At 35.6% G+C, this 27988-nt stretch overlaps 1 protein-coding gene across 47 annotated transcripts in view; it reads right to left on the bottom strand.

The window, feature by feature from the left end:
* LOC145680198 (uncharacterized) overlaps window positions 1-27988 on the bottom strand; it is a 490330-nt gene that overhangs the window by 460521 nt on the left and 1821 nt on the right. For all 47 annotated transcript variants that reach the window (XR_014130618.1, XR_014130617.1, XM_081750465.1 and 44 more), the window contains exons 2-3: window positions 10715-10879; window positions 2437-3164 (exon numbers count right to left, since the gene is read on the bottom strand). Coding sequence is in view for 45 of the 47 variants with exons in the window: in XM_081750465.1 (XP_081606591.1) it covers window positions 2437-3164; window positions 10715-10879 (893 nt within the window). In the remaining 2 variants the exon portion in view is untranslated. The remainder of the gene's footprint in view (window positions 1-2436; window positions 3165-10714; window positions 10880-27988) is intronic.

The raw sequence follows: 27988 nt of genomic DNA, 5'->3' as shown, positions 1-27988 counted from the left end.
TCGCGCTTAGTTTTCAGTGCCTAGCTTACTTTATATTTCGTAAATTGTGATTTTTACTATGTACCTCGCGCCCAAACGTCTGGCGCCTAAACGGCTTCGCGCCCAAACGTCCGGCACCCAAACGGCAGCGCCGAAACGTCCGCGCCCAAACGTCCTGTCCCGCCTAAAAGAATACCGCATGAATTTATACATCGACTCAATACTTCGATTATGGAATATAATAATTATAACACAATGAGACGCAAATGTATATACAGTCCAGCAGGGTTGGCTGGTTTAAACCGTTAAAAAAAAAAAAAAGAAAAAAACACTTGGTTTAAACCAAAAAAAAAGAAAAATGTTCGTGTTCTTATAATCTAGATGAATACACATTTTTGGGTTATCACGTTTCACTCCCGTATATTATTTGTATTATATTCAGACAGAAATTCCCCATTCATTACTCAAAGAGATTATTCTTCAAAAGCAACTTTCGGTTATTTTTTAAGTAAGTTTATGAATGTTTCTTTTGTGACTTTTTTAATAGTTCATTATTGTTGTTACGAAATTGCAATGAAAGAAAAATTCTAAATATTGTTTCGTTTTAATGTTTACTATTGATAAAATACATCGAAATAACTTTCTTTGGGGAGTGGGAGGGGTGGAGGTCATACAAACTCGACAAGAGCTATTTATTGAAATCAGAAGTATCTTTGGTATCTATTTATGTATAAATGGGTCAGAGCCAAAGTGGACTCAAATAATTTGTATCTTTATCCACTTTTCTTACTGATATGCAAATTAAGTCGTTGTATTTCTTTAACTTGGACTAATAAAAGTCGTACTGAACTAATTTGGACTAAATTAGTTCTTCTGTACTCAGCAGTACTTTGAAATTGTCCATATGCAATTCTGTATAATCGTTTTTCACTTGTGCAACTGTTTATCTTTCTGTCCTTCTCAAATGACTCTTGACAATTATATTAACAAATATGTAAAGATCAGTACAATGTATTTTTACCAGGAGTCCTTTGTGAGTGAGTCGGCAGAAGTATCGCATTCGTGGTCAATTAGTCCCGGTTTCGAATTTAAATGGAGGACAATTTCTCTCGGATGTAAGCCGAAAAGCGGTTTGGATTCCGCTTGAAGCTTGCGTGACCCCTTCCAGTATAACCCTGTTGTTGCATAGTAACACACGGCGAAACAAACTTATTTCTGTCCATATGTGATATAAATACATACAGCAAATTGCTTAAACCAAAAAAAAACTGGTTAAAACAAAATAACGGGTTTTTTGGTTTTTTCATGGTTGCCAACCCTGCAGTCCAGTATGAAAACGAGTGTTTTATGCAAAGGATGATTAGGGAAAATCCCTAAAAGGGTAATGGGGCGATCCTACTTTCTTCTCTTCGTAACATAGGGTTTTTATATCGTTACCTATTCCACCTGGGAAATCACTATCGACATTTACGACGAAAATTGTTCTGTGTGCGCATCTATTTTTTTTTTTTTTTTTTTTTTTTTGTACATTTTACATAACTTTAGGCGAAATCTACATATTTTACATGTATTTCGTGCCGCAAGCTAGTTCTGGACCGTCCATTTTTTTTAATATGTTCCTGCCAAATATCAATAAGTCTTGTGAAAAAAAAGTACCATGTTGACAAACATTGTTGTGCTTGTTCCTTAATGCTTAGAAACATTGTTTGGGATTGTAATAGGTTACCGATTGGGGATTAATTCAAAATCCAGCCCAATACTTTACTTAAATGACATAATTAACATTTAATACTAATTCCTTATGTTTTTTTTTTTTTCAGTTCACGACTTGTATTATACGAAGAGAAAGATGTGATTTAAACAATTAAAAAAAATAGATTTACCGGTAAATAAAAAATCAACAAAAATGATCTTTTTTTTAAAAAAAAAAAAATCCACCCTGGTTAAACGACATTCGAGCGTATAACGCAATATAAAGCGATTTTGATTGTACACAACAGAGTCAAATAAAGGGTTAAACATGTTATGGTTCGCTTTATGCAATAGGTTACTTTTGATAAGTACGCCTAAATATTATCATTATACTGGATAAAGTAGTAGGATAAATATTTGCCCCTAAATTTCAAGTGCGTAACTACCCGAAACTTAGTTATAACCCTGGAGAGCCTTGTTCTTCTGAAAGCTGGACTTCAGTCAAATCTTTTCATCTGATTTTTCAGTCTTATACTTTTGAGTTGTCAAGTCACCAACATTTTCGAATCACAACGTCAATCCACGATCTATTTTTTTATTTTATTTATTTATTTTTGTTTGAAAAAAAGAAAAACGCACACTTGTACGAAAAAAAAACACTTCAAAAAATCCAAAATATATTTCCGATTCATTTACTTATTTATTTGTTTATTCCTTTCTTGCAAACCTTGTCAGAAAGAAAAGAAATATTAAGTTTCAACTTACCTATTCTGCGACGGCCCAGGCACACTTCCATCACCCATTTGAACACCACTTGGACTAGATTGAGCAAAACTGCGTACATGAGATTTAGTTCTTTGTACACCGGAGCTACGAGGAACACTGCTTTGACTTTGTGGAATGGGTTTAGTCTCATTGTCCGAGTCATCGGAAAGAAGGATAACTTCGTCCCCATCACCACCAGCATCTAGACTTGATGCTTGTGAACTCATTGTCACGTCATAACCAGGTGTGAAGTCTGTGGTTACAAAATCACTTGCACTCGCACCAGCGTATTCATCGACACCAGTAATATCACTTTGATTTTCATACCCACTACCACCAACGTCCATGTTTTCAGTCTTCAGGGCAACTCTATTGTCCACAGGCTCCGGTGTTATGAAAGTGTCCTGTGCAGTACTAGTTTCTTGAGGCATATCCACTACCTCCGCTTTAACCACTACCTTTGTAATAGGATCTTGTGGAAGATAATCTCTGTTTGTACTACTCGGAATATCACTTTCAACACTATGCGTTCGCACATCGCCTTGTTCAAAATAGCCAGTGTTAGGCTGCACCATACTTGTATCACAGGAAACATCTTCAGGGTTATGAGCAGCATCCATAAACGGTTGCGGCTCAGGTTCCACTTTAATAAGCACTTGTTCTGGGTGATGCTGTCTAGGTTGGGAACTACGACCAGCATGCCTTCGCGGTTTGTCTCTTTCCGGATTCTGCAAACAGATTTAAGAGAGAAATTAGATAGGGTTATAATGCTTTACCGTCTTTGTTAACACTGTCACAACCATAGTATTTTATTAACTCATTGCTTCTACATTAAATTCCTATCTACAATAAAGACACTTCGTGCTTGGAGCACTGTAAGATTCTTTTTCATTTGGTTACACTAAAAGATATGGAAACTTTGATATGTGGGAGTCTCCCTTCTGCACCCGCTAAATCAAATCTGATTATTATTGGTCAATACTATTAAAAAAAAAAAAAAAAAAAAGTCTTATTCATAATAGTGGAATTAACGCAAGCGATGTACGCTTCTAAAAGTGAAAGAAAACAAGATAAAATGAAATTCAATACTTGTTTAAAATTAAAATGTATCGTTAGCATAAGGAGTATTCTTATGAGTTCAGTATTCAAAAGGTATGCTACTACAACACTATATGTACCCTTCCTTATTACCATAATCTATATACAGTGGACGCTCTCTTAACCGCCCTTCGGATTAACCGTCCATCTTCCAAGAAAAATATGTTCATAAATAATTTTCTTTATCTCATTTTCATTATCAGCTGCGGTCAGAGCTTAACAACGATGTACCGTACAACAATAAAGACACGAAACTAATAGACCAGACGATGCTTTTGTCTTAATTTTATTTCCTCAGTTGGTTTCTAATTTTCGTGCTGTGCAAAGGTTGTCCGTGCGTGGTGTGAAGCATTTGACTGAAATGAGCGGAGTAAAACGTAAGCGCCATGTAGTGACTACGAAACAGAAAATATAGGCAACAGAAAGGCTAGGAAAAGGTGAATCGGTAAAAGTGATTAGTAATGAGCTAGGTGAAGGACTGGCATCGAAACAAGAAATCCATTCAAGATTTTTGCACACAGATCGAATCAGAAAAAAATTCTATCGACACGCTGTACATTAAAGAAACCAACCAATGAACTTGTTGACGATGCTTTGTGGTTATAGTTTATGCAGGAACGTCGCAAAGGAGCGCCTATAAATGGCCCAATTTTGAAAGAGAAAGCAGCAGGGTGTCTACTAAAATTCCAAAATGAAATTTCGTGACCTTTTCTTTTCTTTTCCACAAAATTTAGTAACATTCTCAAGAGTGATTTGGGTGCGAATTGGACCAAATTTTCATGCATGCGATAGAAGCGTGCTTCGCTTCTGATTTGGTATCGCCTAAAGCAGACGATAGATATTTTTGGTGGTAAATTTTGACGTTTTATAGAACAAAATTTTGCAATCCATACTTATATTTGTACAGATAAAAAAAAAAAAAAAAAAATCGTGACCCAAAAGGTAAATTTCTTGACTTTCATAACCGATAGACACCCTGAGCAGTAATTCTCCACTCTAAACTTGAAGATGGAGGCGAATTTTCGGCCAGTGATGGGTGGCTGTCGCGATGAAAGAAACGTCATGGTGTTCACTGCTTAAGTGTTTGTGGGGAGAGACCGTCTGCTGATCCAAAATCAGCCGATCAGTGGAAAAGTAAACTGAAGAATTTAATTGAGGAAGAAAGTTTACATCCAGAACAAGTCTACAATATGGACGAAAGTGGACTGGATTTCAAACGCCTGCCAAAGAAAACATGCTACAAGTAACGAAAAATCAGCTCCGGGATTTAAGGTGAATAAAGAAAGAATCACAACTGCTTTGTGTTCTAACGCCTCTGGAACTCATAAGCTTCCCTTTCTTGTCATCGGTAAATTGCAAAAGCCCCGAGCATTCAAGAATGTAAATGTCTCATCACTGCCGATCTGTTACAGAAGTCAAAAATCAGTTTGGATGGACGACTACATTTTTAAGGATTGGTTTATTAATGATTTTGTTTCTAAAGTGAAAAGACATCTGAAAGACCTTAAAATGCCTATGAAGGCTGTTTTGGTGTTGGATAGGGCACCAACTTATCCTGAAGGAGTTGAGAGCGAAGGCGACTCTGGAATACATTGCTTTTTCCTCCCACCACATGTGACTAGCATTATACAGCCAATGCACCAAGGGGTCATTGAGTGCTTCAAGAGACGCTATAGAAAAAGAAAAAAAATCTTTCAGAAATTCTGCTAAAAATGGAATTAGAGAGCAAAACACTTGTTGATGTATTGAAATCTATTAACATAAAAGATGTAATTTACATGGTGGCCAAGAGCAAAGGACTAGTTGATGTATTGAAATCTATTAACATAAAAGATGTAATTTACATGGTGGCCAAATGTTTTGAAGAAATCCCATGTTCTACTATTTTAAGGTCATGGAGAAAAGCTTCGCCTGATATCGAAAGAGCCATTGAAATCTACGTAATGACAACCCGTTAGCAACAAAGAAGTTTAAAAAGTATCTGATGAGTCATACGATAATGTGCCTCTGCTGAATGATTTACGAAAACTGTGTATCAACAAAGAATTTGGAGTTCAAGACGTTCAACAATGGGTTACAAGTGATGACAAACTTGAAAATGAAGTTTTGACCGACGAAGAAATTGTTGAGCCTGTATCGAACGAGACTCAAGATGAAGAAGAAATCAGTGATAAGAAGGAAAGAGGAAAAAAAATTAGACATGCAGATGGGATAAAAGCGCTTCAGTTGGCAGCATCGTACATCGAGCAACAGAAAGATTCGACTGCAGTTGAAATGATGTTTATCAAAAAGTGGCGTGATTATACATTCAAGAAAGCAGATGAACAATACAAACAAAAGAAAATCACAGACTTTTTAAAGTAATGTTGTATTCTATGCCCAAATGTGATTCTTTTTGTTGATAAATTTGTTTATAAGAAAGAGTGCTGTAGTTATTTCATTCGGCATTATAGACTCAGTCGTATTTTTCACTTTTGTACTTTTCTTCAATCAATACAAACACACCTTAAATTACTGTATTTTATGATTTACAGTGGTGATAGTCAAGTGCTTTAATAAATACAGTATATACAGTATTGTACTTCACTCAATTGAGTGTTACTGGAGCAGTTTGTGGTTAAAGCATCTCATTTTAATAGTTACACTTTCATAATTAATAGTATAATCCTATTTTTAAACATTATACAGATATTATATGATTGAAAGCCTAAAAAATTGCAATTTTCGTTTTAACCGACTTTTTCGTTATCCGATCCAAGCCCGGTCCCGTGGTGGCAGGTTAACAGGGATTATCTATCTATCAAAATACTACAACAGCAATTAAAAGCGCCTGAGCTCCAACCTATAACTTTAGCTTTCAAGTCTTTCACTTACGGTTATGTGTGATTTCACGTTTAACAGAGACAAACATTTTAAGTATTTGTACTTTAAATAGTCTAAATTAGTTAACTATATCTTTTAAAAAAAGTTTATGATATAAAATTATTGTTCAAAGCCTTTGTATTTTAATAAGCCTTCTCTAAAATCAATGCATGTGAATTGTGCTTCCATCTTCTGAGTTCTTTTGAACTATATGTTGAGGACGTTTATATGTTTGTGGTCAATCCTTTCGACAATGAGATCTCGGAAACTACAGGCTCTAGAAAGATGACGTTTTCACTGATCGATTGGAAATTTTGCGTAGATTGTCCAGTTCTAATTGAATATTTAAAAAAAAAACATGGCAATTATTTCTTTATCACATTTTTTAGGGTAAACTGGAAGCATTGAAATTAAAAAAAAAAAATCATCATATCCTATGCGTTATACATTACAACACCACATTGTTGTATATTGGGGTTGCATATGTCTCAGGCGTTTGTTTCATGGCCAAATAATGAAAAAGGAAGGATAACCATTTCTTGAGTCTAAGATAAATCTTTATTTTTGGAGTGTTTTGCTGAATGAACACCATATATAACTGCCATTATAATTAATTGTATATATAATGTATTTGCTTATTACATACTGCATGCAAGAAGAAAGAAAACACTGGTCATACATGAATTAGAAACTCCAACCGGAATCAATAGGCTCAATCTTACAAACAGTGCGAGGTATTGAAAAAATAATGGATAAGATCTCGCCTTTATGATACCCCTTGCCGATTTTTTTTTTATCAAGACGTCTTTCACTTGTGTCTGTAAAGGGGCATGTACATATGTTGTAAGGAATGAGAAGGAGATTTATGCTCATATGCGAATGATGCGCTGTGTAGAGAGCGCAGGTTCAGCTAGTCTATATATTAAAATGCCAAGTTTACATGTATGTGGCCAATTTTTTTGACAATAATAGCTCGGGAACAAGCTATAGAAAGATGCCGTTTTCACCGATCGATTGCAAATTTTGTGTAGATTGTTCAGTTCTAATTGAATATTTTCTTTTAAAAAGTAACCGTTATTTCTTTATTACATTTTTAGGGTTACATTGGAAGTATTGAATTTTTTTTTTTTTTTTACAACAGTAAAGCATCATATCCTACGAGTTATACATTGCAACTCCACATATTTGTATACGGGTTAGTATATCACGCCGGCGTTTGTTTTATGGCCAACCCATATGAAAATGTTTCTCCTGTACACGCACTGTACAGGCTCTGAAATACTTGTATAATGCATGTTCGTGATTTTCGTGAAATTTGTTTTTTACATGTTGCATGTAATGTACCTGTTAAGAGCAAGCAAATCGCCACCTCGAAATGCTTGTGTGTGTACCTGTATTAAACTGGACGTACAGTTGCTGTACAGATTACTGATTACGGTCTATGTATAGCGCATATACAGGGTATGTTTTTCACTGTTAAATGTGAAGAACGTACAGTCATGTCCAAAATGATTGTCGCATATCTATAACTGTCTTGTTGTGGGAATATAATTTGATCATGATTTTGCACTGTACTTTTAATACTGATACTATGTGTATAATCGAGAAATGTATATTTGTGATAAATTTCATAGGAAAAGAATTAGAAATACGAAAATTAGAATGAGTAAAACAAAGTGTTGCTAAATGGACAAGGAAGTTTTATTTCTGTTTAATGTACAGCTCATGTTAAAGAAAGAAAACATTTTGTAAGATAAATATATCCGAGTACTGTACATGCACGGTACATGTTGCATGTACTGTGAATGTATCGATGATGGCAACAGTACATGTCTGTAGTTGAAACACATGCAGTTTATATGTAGCAAGTGTGCTATATGTTTCAGGAGTTAAACATAGCAAAACATATGTTGTAGGATCAATGTATTCGAATACTGTACACACGTTACATGTTGGATGTACAGTGCATGTATCGGCCATGGGAACAGTACATGTCTGTAGTTGAAACGTATACACATTACATGTAGCATGTGTGCTATGTTTCAGGAATGAAACGTAGCAAAACATATGAGTATTGTACATGCACGGTACATGTTAGATGTACACTTAATGATCGGTAATGGCAACAGTACATGTCTGTAGTTGAAATACATATAGATTACATGTAACATGTGTATTATTGTGCCACACTTCTCGCCCCGGTGGTCTTTTTCCCCGGGAGATAAAAACTTCACCCCCAAAGATACGTAAGAAAATCATAAGTTACTAATACTGGTACAACTTTCTTCGACATACCCTTAACATGTAATTATTCCCCCTGTGCTTTAAAGAAAGACGCATGTTAAACAATTGAATCCATCAATGTTAAAAGGGATTATGTACAACATATTTCGAATGTAACATATGCTCTTTTCACAATGACCGACTCAATTCCTAAGGAGAAATATTACGTTAAAATGTGCATATACAAAACTAAAACAGTTCTTTAATATCAACTGCAGTTAATTTCTAATAATTGATATTATCAGGAAATCTATCTTCGGTACGACTTAGTTCCCGATTTTTTTTTCTTTCTTTTTTTTTTTTTTTTTTTTTTTTTTTTTGCAAGATTCCCAAAGCTTATTTAATGGAATAACGCTTTGTTCCTTCCATTGTTACTTCCGAATTGCTATCCTGTTTGACAGACTGCGTACATGTATGAAAAATGATAAGCATTGCATCTAAATAAAAAATAATGTAATTTTTAAAAAAAAAAACACTTATATTATAAAACAAGATGGATTTCAATTATATTTTGAAAACTTAAAAGTTAAAATATAGGCAAAGGAACGAAATTTTAATTTGTTGTGCTGGAAGCTGTTTCCTGTAAATCTAATTCCTGTCGTACTTTATTTGGTATTGTATTAAAAAAAAAATATTATTATTATTATGTATATCGTACGTCCTCAGGTAACTTCATCCAACTTATCATAATAGAACCTTGACCTCCTTTAGTACACAGGTAGAATATTTTACTCTGTAAACTTTTAGTTCATGATCTTTGCTCATCAAAGCTAGTGTTTGAACTTGGTCACATCCCCCTCTCCCTCCCTCCAAAAGAAAAACTGATTGCTAGAAAAATCTAATTGTAGAAAAAAAAATAAACATGTTGAACGTCAATTTGAATCATAAATAAATTATGAGATAGTAAATGCAGGTTTAGTTACAACTAAGAATTGCTTAATTCCATGATGGACGATTTTTTCCTACAATAGGTTAACTTACGAGTCCAGCTCTGTTTCTCTGACCTCTTAGCTTTATAATGTGACGCCAAACTTAACTTTGTGCTCTGTGAAGTTCATCTGACACTTGCTATGTAGAGTCTTGTTCAAAAACATGTTGCCATCGATCTTGGTTTACATGTTTATATTCAGATAATCCTACATAGCAAATTCTAATACTTCAGCTCTTAACAAAGAGCTCAACTGGTCGAAGAAAATCCACAATTATTTTTAACTAGGTAAGAAATCAGTGCTTTCCACAGAGAGATGGGTGGCCAGATCTTTCGAACAAGATATTGTAATGTTAAGTCAATTTTTCTGGAATGGTTAGTTATAAGTTATTTTGTCTATCTGTGAACTCATACGGAGTTTAGAACATATTTTTCCATTAGAATTGCTGTACTGTTAAACATTTCTAATGAAACTACATTAACATGACTTTCCATCATTTCAATTCTACTCACTCGTATCGTATAACTGACTCATCATTTTTAACAAGCGAATCAAGACCAAAATATGATAAAATGACTTTCCGCACCTTACATTATCCCCAAGCTTCGCTTCAAACATGAGAAAAATAATATCCATTTTCAAATTTTAGTACACACTTCGTAATCATTGAATGAGAACTCGAGTACTTATACAGTTTTTTAGATTCAATTTTGATTTTTGGAATTATTCCGTTCTTAAATCTAACGATTCAATTTTAAAGCTTTCAAAATTTTAACTGGAAACCCAATCGCGACAACACTAGGAAGACCTACGAGAAGATGGAAGGATAATATTAAGATGTATCTCGCAGAAATAGGAATACAAAGTAGAAACTGGATCCAGTTGGCTAAGGACGGAAGTCAATGGGGAGCTTATGTGAGTGCAAAATTGAACTCCGGGTTCCATAAGCCATATAGTTACTTAAAAGTTTACCACATTTTGCATTCTACTTACTAGAACAATTAACATGTATTTTCACTACTACCTGACCTACGTAAGAACTATTTCATGTTGACTGTTTTAAGCTATGTTCAATACACATTATACAGTTTTCTTTGTGTACTTACCTCTCGCTTTTTCGATGCATCAGTAACAGAAACATTTTTCAGTGACACTAATTTTATCAAGAAACTTTCAGACTTAAGACAGGTATCTCTAAACTCATGGAAACTATCCAATTTCTCCGCACAGGTCAAACAGATGAAGTTGGGAAGTTCATCATCTTCCGAAACCTAAAAATAAACGTAACATATAAATATGGATCATTTTCTTTGCTTTTTAACTATTAAAGTGAGGTGTAAATATAACTTGAAGTATCCTGGAAAAGTGTTGAATTTATGAGAAGTTTCCTAACAGCACGATCTACGCTGTAATATACTGTGATACAGTTAAATAAGGTAGGCACATTAATTAATTAACTCTACTTTCTGAACATAAACAATGAATTTAGATTGGTCATTTCATGAAGTTCACTACTAAAATTATCTACACTAAACTGCTGCCACCAATGGCAACCTGCTATACTGCCTCAACCTTCAGTAGTTAGAAAATGCATCTCACCAGTGAGCATTATCATTTTGGTCTAGTTAGCAGTTTTAGCTAGAGATTTTGGTCAATCTTCGTGGAATTCTTGACAATTTAGATACGATCGATCGCTATAATGGAATCACAAAGAGATGATCCCTAATTTGCTAGTCTCTGGGCTCACAATAAGATGTTCCTAAATCTCGAAAGATGAAAGAATATCGATGCAATGAGAAGATATGAAGTACATCTCGAACTAACTCAGATTTTTAACTTTCAATCAGGATAATTTTGACGGAACAAAGGAGTCTGTGTCCATTAAGATAAAATGGCTGATCTCTGAAAACTTAAATTTTAGAAGAATTCCCGTCACAAAAATAGAATTTTGAAAGTTCTTAAGATGACTTCCTGTTTCGATTTTCCCACTAAAACGATTAAAAACGACAAAACAGACCATTAATAATATAATACTCATATCTATGGCAAAATGCAATAAAATAAGATACTGAAAATACATCCACACGTAAATGATATGACACACTCAAAGTATTATTCTAAAAACTAATAAAATATGCTTTCGGAAGGTCATCCACAAAATAATAATTTACACAATATATTCTTTCATTTTAAATAAATTAACCACTTAAGACAAATCCTACAGAAGGTGTCACAAAACTCGCGGAAACCAATCTATAATGTACCACGTGTAAGGTGGCAGCAGCTGTAATGGACCCGTTTGGTCTCCATTACAGAATAAGATTATTTTCTTTTAATACGTCCTTATTGTTTATCTTTACCATTACCAAAAGTTTATTAGTTATTGTTAGTATTGCATTTATGCTATTATTTTTGTTCATTTCGTTATATAATTTAATGTTGAATTATAATTAATCTGTGCCACCGATGTATTGGCGTTAATGGCCGAGAAATTATAGCCAGTTATCTTCTTTTTCCTCTGTTAAATTGATATTTTCTGCTGTATATAGATTATTAGTGATTGAAATATGAAATAACCGTGTGTATATAATGATGTCGTTCAGAAGGAAAGAACACATAAATATGCTGTACTAGATCTAACAGTCTGGAATCCATGAGGATTCCGTAACTGGAATGTCTTCTCTCCTGTTTATATATAATATCTTTCACACCAGGATGAATAGAACATCTTAGAAGTTAATTACAAATAACAATTCGGATGCCTGTGCAGATATGATAGTGTAGTCATTTTATTATTATTGTGTATGCCATGTCAAATGATTAGGTTTGCTTCCTGTGATTAAATGATCATCCTTCTGCTATTGCAAAACTGAGTCACTAAAAGTAATATAAATGTTATTGATATACATATATATGATGAAACACGACGATTTAAAGGACTAATTATGCATTGGAATACGAAGATATTAGTAAATAAATGTTAATTATGTGTATTGGTGGATGAAACAGGAATGCTATTACGTGCAGAACTCACATGTTAATGTTGATGAATTTGGATATATGGATGTGTACACTATCATAATCACTGGCATAACCGTCTTGATTGTAACTGATATGACGAGACGACAACTGTTTGTTTATTATATACAGTAACAGAATTAAAACTAGTCAACATTCTACAGTTGTGTATAATTCCTATTCTCATCTTATGGAACGCATTGTGTATTTATTCCTGATGTGTTTATGTTCTGTTTCTTTCCTTGTAAGCCTGTCCTACGTTGTCAACGAATCGGCACTCGGAAGTCCGATGCTTTAATGTTTATCTCAACTGTTATTGTGGGATTGCCTGCGCCGTACCAGAACGGTGTAAAAAGGGCACTACAAAATTGGCGACCGTTTATCCAGGATACAGTAAAGTCTGGTTTTACTGAAGCACGACGTGGTGAGTAGGTAACAAGAAGAGAAACATGAGAGGATACATACATGAGAAGATGACCAGATGCGGATGAATCACTGGATTTTCGACCATATGAAAATGATGGAAGTAAATAGTAAGAAGGAAAACTTGGACAAAGATTGGCAATATGCCTGCTGTATAAACAGAAAAGTATCGCCTAAGGAAGGACGCAAAATAGTGGCTTCAATTATATGTGAAAAATGTAAATCTTACTATCACTTTAGGTGTATTAACATGACATTTGAAAACTATGTACAAATGAGTTTTGCTGGAGAAATTTGGATTTGCGATCGTTGCCGAAGTAAAAAGAAGAAGGTATCGAGTTTGCCAGAGCAGTCATCACAGAAGAATATAGAAGCCACAAGAAAAGAGCCGCAGTCGAAATATACTCAAGAGGCAGCTGTGTATGTTAACACTTTGGATGAAATCAAACAGAGCATCAAAACTGAAACGAGTTCTCAACTGAACGAGGTGAAGTATCTTCGCGAAGAGAATAATCGTTTACAACGGGAGCTTCAAGACTGTTTACTCTCTCTGAATGAACAGAAAACAAAGTCTGAAGAGATGAAGAAAAGAATGTGTGATATGGAAGCACACCAATATTCTGTCATGAACAGGTTAAAACAAAAGGATAGAGAAATAGCTGAAAAGGTGAAAACTATTACAGCTCTTGAAGAACGGACTCAAGCGTGTAAGTGTTCCATTCTTAATGATAAAGTGACAGAGTTGGAAACAAAATTAACCAAAGCGACAAATACACAACAATCTTTGTTGGATCAAATCAAATCTTATGAGGAGCGTGTAGTGGATTATAAAAGTATTATTGGTGCTAAAGACAGTGAACTTGGTGTGCTTAGTGAAAAGTTATGTGAACACCAGCGACTTCTCGAAGTCGAATATGCAGAATACAATAAACTAAAAAGTAAAACTGAAATGTGTATAGATAGAGTGAATGAGTTACTGTCGTCAGTGAATAATTATGAACAAGAGATTGAAACGTTACGTGCAGATAAAAACACTTTGGAAAAAAGATGTAACGCTCTTGAAGAAGCTAACTACAATATGGCCTCACAGCACAAATGTGAGATTGAATCTTTGCAAACACGAATGAAGGATTTGGAATCTCTTGCGCAAGAGAAGGATGAAAAGATTCAGAGCCTTGAAAATAATTTAGAAGAACAGAGAAAACAGTTTGTAAAGAATCAGGAGCTTCAAGAAAATTTGCATGCGGAAGTTGAGGAGTTACGAAAGACTCTACATGAAAAGGAAAATACGATACAGAAAGAAATATCTGGGAAAGAAAAGGAAATAACTTCACTGCAACAAGCACTGAAGGAAATGCTTTCTCAAAAGTCAAAAGAAGAGGAAGAAAGAAATACAGCGAATAGTATGTATTCTGAAAAATTGGAACGTGTTGAAGTTGTTATACTTAATAATTCTATTGCTATAAAGGAAAAGGATGCTGAAATTGAGAAGCTGCAACTACAGCTTAAAGCTTATGAGACGAATGAAATGTACGTAAAAACTATAAGTCAAGAATTTGATAGTCTTCGAGACGAGAATTATAGTCTGAAAACGGAAATAGACAGCCTGAAGGAGGCTTTAGATTTGAAGGAAATGGAAAGGGTTTCATTAAAGACAAATTGTGGCCAGTTGTTGTCACAGTTTGAAGTGAGTTTGAAACAAAAACAAGAGGAACTAGACCGAGAGAAGCAAGAAGTTCAAGCTCTTAGGGATGTGCTATCCAAGAGTACACCACAGAATGTCGATTTTGAGCCTTTGGAAACAGATAACTCCAAGCTACAAGAACAGAATGAAAAGCTTTCAGAATCCGTTCACAAGTGTAGTAGGGAACATAAGTATCGGAGGCTTAAGAAAGAACCATCAAACTCTGATTATTCGCCTGAATCAGACAAGAATGATGATGAGAGTAATCAACGGTGGAAGCGAGCTAAGACCCTGCAAGAGAAAATAGTACTCGGAGAAAATAAACTAAATAAATGCGTGTCAAATAGTGTAAGAAGAGTACGAAAGCTATGGAAAGGATCACAGGATGAAGACTTCGATTACCTTAAGGCTGAAAGCGAAATTAAAGAAAGTTTAAAACACAGGCCTACTTCAAATAATTGTATGAATTACAAAACTAGGAAGAAGAACAACGGAAAGAAAGTTAAAGAGATGATCCTTAATGTGCATCGAAAGAAGAGAAGAAAAGTATATGGAATTGGAAGGAGGATCCGTAAGCTGAATAAAACCTTGAATAGCGATATCTGGACCTGGAAATACAAAAGGAAATCGAACACATGGACACGGAAAGTTGGAGGAGAGGAAACAAAGAACCGTCATAGAAAGAAGAAACGAAAGAAAATCAGGACTGTAAATGTCAGAGGATGGTTTAAGATGAAACGGAAGATTGACCAACGGAAAGTGAAGAAAGAAAAAGAAGAGATGAATTGGAAATTCCGAAAGAAAGTTAGAGTAGTGAGTGAAGCCTAGTTCATGTAAATTTTGCTCACTTGTTCCTTGTTTCTATTATCGTTTATTGTGTATTTGTCCTGTGTTGTGATTTTAGTGTGGACGGTGATTTAAGTACCTTGCACTAGACAGTCAGAAAAAAATATATGTATATATTTTTTATTTGAAGACGGGGCAAACTGTAATGGACCCGTTTGGTCTCCATTACAGAATAAGATTATTTTCTTTTAATACGTCCTTATTGTTTATCTTTACCATTACCAAAAGTTTATTAGTTATTGTTAGTATTGCATTTATGCTATTATTTTTGTTCATTTCGTTATATAATTTAATGTTGAATTATAATTAATCTGTGCCACCGATGTATTGGCGTTAATGGCCGAGAAATTATAGCCAGTTATCTTCTTTTTCCTCTGTTAAATTGATATTTTCTGCTGTATATAGATTATTAGTGATTGAAATATGAAATAACCGTGTGTATATAATGATGTCGTTCAGAAGGAAAGAACACATAAATATGCTGTACTAGATCTAACAGTCTGGAATCCATGAGGATTCCGTAACTGGAATGTCTTCTCTCCTGTTTATATATAATATCTTTCACACCAGGATGAATAGAACATCTTAGAAGTTAATTACAAATAACAATTCGGATGCCTGTGCAGATATGATAGTGTAGTCATTTTATTATTATTGTGTATGCCATGTCAAATGATTAGGTTTGCTTCCTGTGATTAAATGATCATCCTTCTGCTATTGCAAAACTGAGTCACTAAAAGTAATATAAATGTTATTGATATACATATATATGATGAAACACGACGATTTAAAGGACTAATTATGCATTGGAATACGAAGATATTAGTAAATAAATGTTAATTATGTGTATTGGTGGATGAAACAGGAATGCTATTACGTGCAGAACTCACATGTTAATGTTGATGAATTTGGATATATGGATGTGTACACTATCATAATCACTGGCATAACCGTCTTGATTGTAACTGATATGACGAGACGACAACTGTTTGTTTATTATATACAGTAACAGAATTAAAACTAGTCAACATTCTACAGTTGTGTATAATTCCTATTCTCATCTTATGGAACGCATTGTGTATTTATTCCTGATGTGTTTATGTTCTGTTTCTTTCCTTGTAAGCCTGTCCTACGTTGTCAACGAATCGGCACTCGGAAGTCCGATGCTTTAATGTTTATCTCAACTGTTATTGTGGGATTGCCTGCGCCGTACCAGAACGGTGTAAAAAGGGCACTACACAGCTCTTGTGCGAATTATGGCCAGAAAATCATGGCGTCTGGATTCCTGTACAATGATCAAGCACTCTTGTGATCATTCTGTCTGTTCTAGATGCCGTCAAACCTTCATGAAGAAAAGCGCATCAGAGCTTATGGCTGTTGGAAAGATTTCCGCAGCCAATGTGAAACGTCATCTAAAAGGAAGCACTCTAACCTCATTTCCTGTTCCGTTTGCCTCTGTTGCTGCTATTATTCGGAACTCTGTGCCTACCCAGACTACTTACGATTCCACAAACTGGGCTCACTTCAGTTAAGAACCTGAACCGAAAACCCCTGTCATCACTTTATCTCCCAAACCTTCCAAAACTAATGTTTGTACCGGTGGTCACCGTATCGTCACTCGACACTGCTAGCATCAAGATAAACCAGCATATTCGGCGGCATCTTAATGACCTTATCCCCTCATTTTGGCAGTATGCAAGCCATTGTCGATTTCACTGAAATCGGATATGATGGAGGACAATCTAATAGATACCGAGTGAACGGTAATTGGCTCACGAAGAAGGGTTTGTCTTACACCTTAATCTTCCCAACTATGGCCCCTGTGTAGTGGAAGTGGAATATTAACCTTCGATAGCCATTCGGAGGAACTGAAACAACTGGTATCTGACCGCTCACTAGCTGTTATTTGCTTGCTGGGAATTCATTTTCAGCCTAACAAAGACATCTGTGATATCTCATTATATCATTTTCAGGTGCAATACGAAAAATAATGGTTGCGCTGCAGGCGGTGTAGTCATTGCTGCTTTCATTCTCAGTCCATTAAAGTAAACTCTCTGTTGCAAGCAGACACAGTGCGAGCATCCTTCACTTGCCCGATCACCTTCTATCGTTATATGCTCCTCGTGCTGAAGCCTTTCCGGTAGCCGATTTGATTCAGCTTTACAATCAACTTGTGCCGCCAATATGATTGTCAGAGATATGAATGCGTACCATCGCCTACGGAGCTCCATCCGCATTGACAATTGTGACCGTCAGGTGCTGGAATTCATGGACAAAAACAGGATGCTTGTCCTTAACGACAGTAGTCCTACTCAAAATTTCTAGTAGATTCTTCTTGCACTGACCTCTCCCTGCGCAGTATTTCTCTTGTGGCTTGGGGGCGCGGTGGCTCAGTGGTTCACCTCCGGTGCTTGGGGTCCCTGGTTCGATCCCAGCTCGTGCCGTGTGGACTTTGTGGTGGACAAACTCCGTGCTCGTGGGTTTTCTCGGGGTTCTCCCGTTTCCTCCCACTTTCTTCATCTTCATTTCACTCATCTCCCATCATCACCGTCTCCTTTAGCCTAATTGGCATAACGTGGGACGTAGAACTTAATGATTTCATTTCATTTTTTTCTCTTGCGGCTTCCCTCGCATTGACAATGGATCATTTTCCAGCGATACTGAGAGTCTGTCTATTAATAATTCATGTTATCTTCCTGATTGGCTAACATTCCAATCCTCTTGATGACTTTCTTGTATGGACTGGTGTAATCTATTTGAGCAGACTGCTACCGGCGCTACCCATGGTTCCATTCCAGAATCCGAAAGTGACAATCATGGCATGGTGTTCTGCTGAGATTCGTGAAGCTATCCTGGCTCGTTGGCCTTTGATCAGCACCTAACTGCTGAGAATCTTCAACAATTTCGCATTCTTCGTGTCCGTGCTAGATATTTGATTATATCTTCGAAGCGCAAAAGTTGGAAGGATTACGTAACGTCTCTCAATAGTCCAACTCCTATGACTGCTGTCTGGCGTTAGATTGGCACCATAAGTGGCTACTGTTTCAGTACTAGTGTGACTGTTCTTCAGAAGACAGGGCCATGGAAACAAAGACAACCAACACATTGGGCCGACACTTTTCACCTACGTCTTGACTCTGTACATTATTCAGTAGAGTTGAATTCTTTCGTACTCGTATGGAGAGAAATTGTTTCACCTTCCGTTGTGCCAATTTAGAACATTATAACGTACCCCTCACGCATCTCAAATTCGACTCTGGCCGCTCCAAGCTAGCTCTGCGGTGGACAAACACTGTGTGGAGCTTTTCTTGGGTTCTCCCATTTGCTCCCACTTCTTCAATTTCACCATTATCATCCGCCTCACAATCGCATCCTTCCTTAGACATGGTGTATAATCGAAGAGCGTGAAAAACCAGATTCTCCGTACCTGATCGTCAAACATTGCACTAGGATTTACTGACCGTGTATCCTATGGAAACTTGCTCAGTTTCTCACAGCTTAGATTATTGCAATTCACCCAGTTGAAACACACATTATCTGCTATATGACCCACAATGTCTACTATGGTCTGCTTTACTATAATATCTTGTTATTTCTTGCCAATCTTCAACTGACGTCAAATTGTCTTGGTCACTGGTCGAACGAGACTGACTTTCGGTGCTATGGTCAAACACAGTGTGCGCATTTCTGCCACCAACGAACTCGCTTTGTTGTTCCGAACTTGTATCTTGGTGGTAACTTCTCACATTTGACGACATGATCCTGTTTTTGGATTTCTATTTCTGATCATCGCTTTACATAGGCACCACACATTCGTAATCGTAAGTACTCTTGTTTCCATTTCTGAGATTTATTTCGTGTGCTTTCCCATTGCATCTGAGGTGCTGATCGTATTGTCCTGTTATGAGATTCGTAGACTAATTCAGTACCAGTTGAATTACACTACATAGACAATTCGCCTGCTCGTTCTTCCCTGCTGAAACAACTTGTCACTATCCATTAACCTCAGCTAGCTACTGGTGCTTTTTGCAATATCCATATTCCTAGCCTTACTCAAAAGCAAACGATCTATCGTTGTGATCCGTTAATCTATCGTTGACTTCTCAGAATGTAATTGTGTGTAATATATGTGCTTTTTGCACTACCCTCGTTTATGCGCATACTCTCCTTCACTGACGAGTCTCCTTCCTACACACATAGCCTCGCGCGCGGGACCACCTGCCGTGCTCCTGCCCTGACTCGTTTATATACCATTTTCGTTTTTATGGTATACGGCCAAACATGTACATATACCAGCAACGAGAAGTTCTCGTAATGTTGCTTTGATGGACTATTCTTAATCTGAACTATCTAACCAAGTCAGGGCAGGAGTGCAGAGGGGACACGTGACGGCGTGCGTCTACAAGGAGCAGATGCGCCAGCGATGACGAGTATACGCATATTTTAGGATAGTAAAAAAAAAAAAAAAAAAAAAACACTTCACATAGTACAAAAACACATCTTTGCGGTACTTCTATGATCACACACACTATCTAGGTTAGTTACTAAGACAGTTAGAGATGCAAGGGCTCGGAAAAAACGGCTGTTTTGAAAAAAAAACTCGGTTTTTTTTCTGCTTCGCTTTTTTGCTTCGGAAATTTTGGGCTTTTTTTAAAAATTCTGCTTTAAATCGATAAAGTAGACTCTGTTTCGCTTCTCTTTAACGCAAAAACTCATTTAATTGGTGGTTGATGCCGATAATGATATAAAACCTCGAAAATAAACCATGAATTTCGAAAAGATATTTCATGCAATTTAATTTTTAAACATATTTGCATTATGAATTCTAAAGGATTAACCAATGTATATAATAAGAATTTTTTAACCTCTTATATACAAAAGTAAGCAGGGCTGGCAAGAACCATGGTTATTTTTGAAAAGGCCAAAAACCCTTTTTTGGGGGAGGAGTTAAACCAGTTTTATTTTTTAAACCGGGTTTTTGGGTTTAAGTATTTTGCTGTATGTATTTATATTACATATTGACAGAAAGAAGTTTGTTTCGCCTTGGTGTTATTATGCAACAACAGGGTTATGCTGGAAGGGGCCACATAAGCTTAAAGAAATCCCATCAGTAAATTTCCTAAATTGGGAAACTCCCGCCTTAGTCATCGGGAAAATCCCGTCATTACTTTAAATGTAAAACAATAACGGAAAAATCCTGTTATTGCTTTGCATGTAAAATTTAAGGTCAAGTATCATAACCAGTACGCTAAAACTGAGGTATTAAATTACAAATTTAGTATGTACATATCATTAAAAGTACAATCCAAGCTAATGTTGGAAGCTACGTAGGCAGTCGATAAATTTTGCCAATTTCTATCAATATATTTAAGCAACCCTGGCTTCTTTATAAAACAACAGGCATTCAGGAATCAGAAATATACAATTTGGTTTCGTTTCGTATGTTTAGGCTTAAGATCCTTAAGTAATACCGAGGGTATCAAGAAAATTCGCTTAAAGTGACATCCGAACCGCTACTTGGTTTGTTCGACCGAGAACTGAATATGAGACACCTTGATTAAAAGGTGAAACGGAGATAAAACTAATGCAGATGGTTTGATATTTGGAAACGTCACCATGAAGTTCACACGATTCACATTTTCATTCTTTTTATTTTTTGGTTTGAACCATTTTTTAAACCAGCTGGTGTAAACCAGCCAATCCTGAACGTAAATACTTCTTTTTTAAAAAAAATACACAAATAACTAGCAAAATTGTATGTGATATTTTTACTTCAAAATATTCCATATCTTCTTTTTGAAACAAAATAAAATTAAAATAAAACATAAGAGAAATACTTACATTTATATGATACGCTTAAAGGTCGCATATCTAGAGCTTTGTTTTGGGTGGTTCTGTATATTCTTGAAATTCTAGAGTCAAGTTTTATATAACCACTATCATGGTTTATCCAGTCCTCAAGGTTTCTGAATTTTTAACAAGGGGAATTCAATGTATGAAGGGTATGAGGCAAGAACATGGTAATTTACAATGTACACAATAGTACACAATTTTACTATTTTAAGAAATTAAAGGTTATCTGGTGCACAATTCATTTTCAAAATCGGAAAGATGAATTTTCACGTAAGACTATACATGAAGGATTAAACGAAGCAGTATGCGTTGCTCTCTATCTGGTGCTGCGTAACTCAGCATTGTTGGTTACCATGTTCTTACCTCACACCCTTCATATCTTTACGGAACCCTCCTCCACCCCACCCCCCAAAAAAAACTACGGAATATATTTAAGTTAAGCCAAACACAACTGCACAACAAACATGACTTAGTGAACGAAATATCTATTAGTTATGCCTTTACTCATAAACTTTAAGCTTCCCTCAAATAAAAATTAGGACTTTTTTGTAGAAAAACTAAATATTAGAAAGAAAAACCCTTCCAAAAATACTTTTCTAAATCCGCCACTGTTTCTCGGTGTAAAATGATCTTCAAGGTTGTATCCGGAAGATTATTGCTAAATATATAAACAAAACGAAATATTACTTATGCCTGTATTCAACTTCAAGCTCCTCTCAAAAATTAAGGATTTTTTAAAAAACGAAACAATCAGAGAAACCCCTCCCAAAGTACTTTTCTAAATCCGCTACTGATTATTTGTATAAAATGGTATTCAAGGTGTATCCGGAAAATTATTCCTAAATCATTGCACAGCTACAGTATAACAGAAATGTAGAAGTACGGTTTGACGAATACATTGAAAAACGTACGCTTTGACGAAGTTTAACTTTTGCGCTAGAAGCTAGATTACTAAACTCTTAGAAATGAAACACGGATGACAAATTGAAATGATCCAGAGAAGAAAAAATGTTGATAACTCAAAAGTAAAATAAAGTTAAATAACCTCTAACATTAACCTCAAATACTACATTCTTTATGTTTGCTTTAATTCGTAAAACGAGCTCCATCCATCTTGATGGTGAATTCCAGAGCGAAATATGGCATTTAGGTCATGGAAATCTTATCTAACTATAGAGTATACCATAAGAAAGCTATTTAGATAGAAAAAAGCCGGCTTTTTATGTGAAAAAAAAACCGGCTTTTCTGCATCCCTAAAGACAGTGGGTTTGAAACACTGAAACATCTTCTTTTGTCGGTTTACCCAATTGGGCGTTACTAAGTCCCTTCATTGAAACCAAGATTAAACTTCATTTTTCTCCGTAATTACCCATTATGCAGGGATGGCCTTTACTACAATTCTCGAGTTAACTGCCACAGATACAGGCCCAGAAATGCAAAATTTATGGCGAAATGAACAGAGTGCAACAAAATGTCACCATATCAGAGCAACAAAAAAGGTAATAAAGATCATTAGGTACTAAGGGTCATAAACTAATAGCTAAGAGGAAACCTGAATCTGAAACAAATGGAGTAAAATTTTAGGTGATATTCCATTTTATGAGGAAATAAATTTGTGAAATTCACAAAAGAAATATGCTATTTGATTTCACAATAGCATTTTACCTACAATCAAAATATATCGAAATCTTACCGCTTACATGTGTAATAAGGCACAATCACGAAATGGAAATTGCTCTTTACCACAAAGTACTCCATAAGAAACACATAATGAAGTGAAGTGCTACGGGATGGCACTGTACAGTGATCATTGTGTCGCAAAGCTACATCACACACAATTTAAGTGTTTTATGTCATACAACGTGTTTTCCATAATCATATATATGTATACACACGATCGTTGACGGGCTTGCCTCCTATGAATTTATAATTTGCTTTCAACCCGGCTCCCCTGCTCCACTCCTTCCGATTTGGTTAGATAATATTCATGCCTTTTAGTGGCAACCTAGCACAAGTTAGTTTGTGTTTTTAAAAGTTACTTCGTGTTTTATGCACTGCAGTTTTAAACTGTAATTGCGTACGCTGTAGTTATAATCAGCCCTTCTAAAGTTATTTTTGAATACTGCGTAGTTTGCAACACTTAACAGTTGAAAGATACAAATTTTGCGCACTAATGCAATATAGGGTGCTGGTCAAGTTTTGGACCACATTTTGGAAAAGAGCGGTAAAATTCAATTCTCTGCATGAAAAGACATATTTATAAGGAGCAAAATTCTGCAGTTGACAGGGGTTAAGTGATGTATCGCCGGAGAACTTTTAGGAAATTTAACGGATCAATTCGAGAATTTACTTAAGTTTGTGAGGAAGAAGAGTGAAAGTCAGGTAAGAAGAACAGTAAAAGTTATAAAAGTGGTTATTTTTTATGTAAGTGGCACTGTATGTGGCAGGGTTGGCTGGTTTAAACCAGCTGTTTTTTTTTTTTTTTGTAAAAAAAAAAAAATTGGTTTAAACCAAAAAACGAAAAATGTTCGTAAAAGTGTAAGTGTTCGTAAAATCTTGATGAACACACATTTGTGGGTTATCGCGTGTCACTTCCGCATATTATTCGTATTATATTCAGACCTAAATTCCCCATTCATTACTCAGAGAATATACTACAAAAGCAACTTTTTTATATATAAGTTTATGAATGTTTCTTTCGTGATTTTTTTATAGTTTATTATGATTGTTATGCAATTGCAATCAAAGAAAATTTCTAAATATTGTTTCGTTTTAATAATGTTTACTATAGATAAAATTCATTGAAATACCTATTCTTTTTTTTGGGGGGGGGGGTGTCATTTACTGAAATTAGAAGTATCTTTGGTATCTATTTATGTATAAATGGGTCAGAGCCAAAGTGGACTCAAACAATTCTTATCTTTATTCACTTTTTTTAGTGATATGCAAATTAAGTCGTCGTATTTCTTTAACTTGGACTAGCAAAAGTCGTAGTGAACTAAATTGGACTTAATTAGTTCTTCTATACTCTGAAGTGTTTTGAAATTGTCCATCTTTATTTATGTACAATGGTTTCACTTGTGCAAGTGTTTATCTTTTTGTCCTTCTCAAATGACTCTTGACAATTAGACAATTATACAGGGTGTTTCAAAACAACACCGACAACGTTTGGGAAGTAATTCCTGACACCAAGATAAAAAATATAGACTAACTTGGGTGCACAAATGCTTCCTTTCGGATAGGCTGCCGAAAACATGAAAAAATGAACTTTAGAGATCCATAGCTTCAAAACTATGGAACGTACAGTAATCGGTTCAAGACTTCACTTAGGAACTAGTATTAGTTCTATGCAAATATCCAACTTTCAGAATCCTAAGGTACTCACGCAACAATTTTTATGGAGGGAGTTTTCTTACTGGTATATAATCTGTAGTACTCACCAACTACCAATAGTTGCGGAAGTACCGAAGGATTCTGAAAGTCGGATATTTGGATAGGACATACACTAGTTTCTAAGTGAAGTCTTGACCCGACTACTATAGGTCCCATAGTATTGAAGCTATGGACCTCTAAAATTTAGTTTTTCATGTTTTCGGTAGCCTATAGCTCCAAAAGGAAGCATTTGTACACTCAGGTTGGTCTATACTTTTTGTCTTATCTTGGTGTCAGGAATCACCTCTCAAACGTTGTCGGTGTTGTTTTGACACACCCTGTATTATAAGTATGTAAAGATCAATACAACGTATCAGGAGTCCTTTAAGAGTGAGTCGGCAGACATATCGCAGTTGTGGCCAATTAGTCGCGGTTTCGAGTTAAAATGGAGGATAATTTGTTTCGGACGTAAGTCAAGAAACGGTTTGGACTCATCTTTAAGCTTATGTGACCCCTTCCAGCATAACCCGGCTGATGCATAATAGCACCAAGGTGAAACAAACTTATTTCTGTACATACGGGATATAATACATAGAGCAAATTATTTAAACCAAAAAAACCTGGTCTAAACCAAAAAAATCGTTTTTGTTTTTTTCAATAAAAACCATGGTTTTTACTGGTATGTGAAGGCAGATGGACTACTTCGCGGAGACGAACACTTGGTATAATGGAGCAAAAAGCAGTGTGGAAATGGCACGTGTATGTCAAGGTTTGACATATTATGTGTGAGTTATATAGAACTATTCAAAAATAACGTGCGACAGTTAAGAAACTAATCTACACGAATATTTTCTTGAAATTGCAAAAAGGTCACAAGCCTCAGTTGTGAAGGTATGTGACTTCTAACTCCATGGCAATTAATTTCTGCACAGTGTACTGAAGTTGTATTTTACATTTACAAGTAAAGCGTTACTACTATGAAACCATGAAAAGTGCTAATGAAATTTATATGATTGCCGAAACTCACGTGTTTTCACTATCCTCACTTACGCGTACAATACGCACCATCACTGACGCGACAGTTCTGTTTGGACCCACCCCCACGCTACTCCGCGGGCACACTAGCTCCTTCCTGCCCCGACTCGGTTAGACAATAATCGTGCTTTCTAGTGGCCACCTAGCACAAGTTAGTTTGTGTTTCTGCACTGTAGTTTTTATGCCTTTAAGGGGGCAGGCTACTAAATATTTTTCAAAAGTTAACAATTTTACATAAGTTATACAAAATAAATAAGTTATTTCAAATAAATACAAATAATATTTAAAAAGTAGTTAATAAGAAACAAAGACAAGTTCCAAAACTTGCCCTGCAGGCAATACAGTTGAATACGTATCTAATGAAGAGCAAAAGAAGCATAAAAATAGAACGTAACGCAATTATGAGTAATAGAACGTAACGTTATTAACGTAATTATGAGTAACGAATAAATAATGGAAATTGAAGAGGAGTAATTCTACGTAAGATATATTAAAATACGAACTACTGTTTTAAAAAAAACCCGGGTTCTTCTGAAGAAGAACCAACGCACCTGCGCCCATCTGGATTTTTTGGGTATTTTCGTAATATTTCAATGTCTTTGGGGTAAAAGTGTTAAAATTTGATTTCCATTTCAAGATTGTCATTGTCACAACTTGCAACATACTGCTGTTTAAAAAAAAAAATGGCCGCCATTTTGAAATTTTATGTTGGTATGCCGCCCAAATCTATACAGGAAATTTAGACTAACTCGTGCATGACCATAAAAATTTTAAAACTTACTGCACAGAAAGTTGTACCCTGTAGTGTGTGTGGTACAGGCAGACAAAAGAACAAACGTAGATCGAGTCATCACAGGCGTCTCAGTGACGATCGCCAAATATGAATACAAAACACATTAGTTTAAATCTAAGATATAATGCATGTTTTATAAAATAAATGTTTCAAGATGTCTTATATGAAATAAATATCTTACAGCGTAAAATAAATAGTTTTATTGTTGAAGTATTCCCTTCCGACGATTTGTGTGTCAATTACAGGAATCTCCCGAACACTTCTTTCACGACGAGTTTTCCTTGAAAATGCAGTTTGCTTTACTGTTCATCGAAACTTCCATTAATACTGAAGTTTGAATTCAGTACCTGAAATAGTAAGTGTCACAAAATCTCCGAAACTCCGAGCAGTAGGCTTCTTAAATTTGACAAGAATTTTTACGCTATTGTGCGTGTTGATTCTACAGAATACTTATTTGAAGAGTAGCAACAAATGACTGAACTAAACTGATGCTGTTGGAAAACCAAATTTTGAGCTCCTTCTTATCTACGTGGTTAGCGTACGCTACGCGCCTTTGGCGTGAGGCCCGGGTTCGATTCCCGGCTTCTGCAAATCTGTTTCGGATTCCACGTTAATCAGTAGGTCCACGTCTCATATAACCTCACTGGTGAAAGGGACGTTAAACTCAAAATCAACAATTCAAAACTAAATTTTACTGAAGAATGCTTATGTTAACATCAAAGGCAAGAAATAATACTAACGGATTTACATATTTATTGGTAGTACTGGCACCTACGACCTTAAACCCGTCAAACGTATGAGTGAAAACGTCCCTCGGCGTCGCCGAGCACACTATTCACGGAAAGTATAATCTAAAATATAAAACTTCATAGTTTACTTTAGATAGGCTATAAGCATAATCGGGAAGGTTCTAGAACACAGGTCTCCCCAAATAAGTTAACAGCTAGGTTGGTTCTTTTCTGCACTCAAGTTGATTATTTAATTCACATAGTATTGCCGAGCGAGCGTTAGCGAGTGAAGGCGGGTTAGAGCCCCGCAGGGCCTGTTGTTTTCTGTGAGTGGAAAGAGGGACCTGTGTTCTAGAACCGTGCCAGCATAATCCATACATTAATTTTATTCTATAATTATCTCAAGCTGTTTTTTTTTCTTTTAATTCATTCAGTGCATTTATAACTTTATAAAGTTATTATGTTGAATGTTGTTGTATACCTTAACGTAAAAGCATCTAATTCGCCCAAGGACAGTCCAAAATCTGATAAAAATAACTTTCAGTGTGATCATCGGCCTATGTTTAGCAGAAGGGGTCCAGTAATTTCTGTTCACATTCGGTTAGTTTAGGTTAGGTTAGAATAGTTT

This window comes from Thermobia domestica, chromosome 3 (assembly GCF_964235325.1).
Source record: "Thermobia domestica chromosome 3, izTheDome1.hap1.1, whole genome shotgun sequence".
NCBI classification, from domain to species: domain Eukaryota; kingdom Metazoa; phylum Arthropoda; class Insecta; order Zygentoma; family Lepismatidae; genus Thermobia; species Thermobia domestica.
This window is presented reverse-complemented; position numbering and strand designations above follow the sequence as displayed.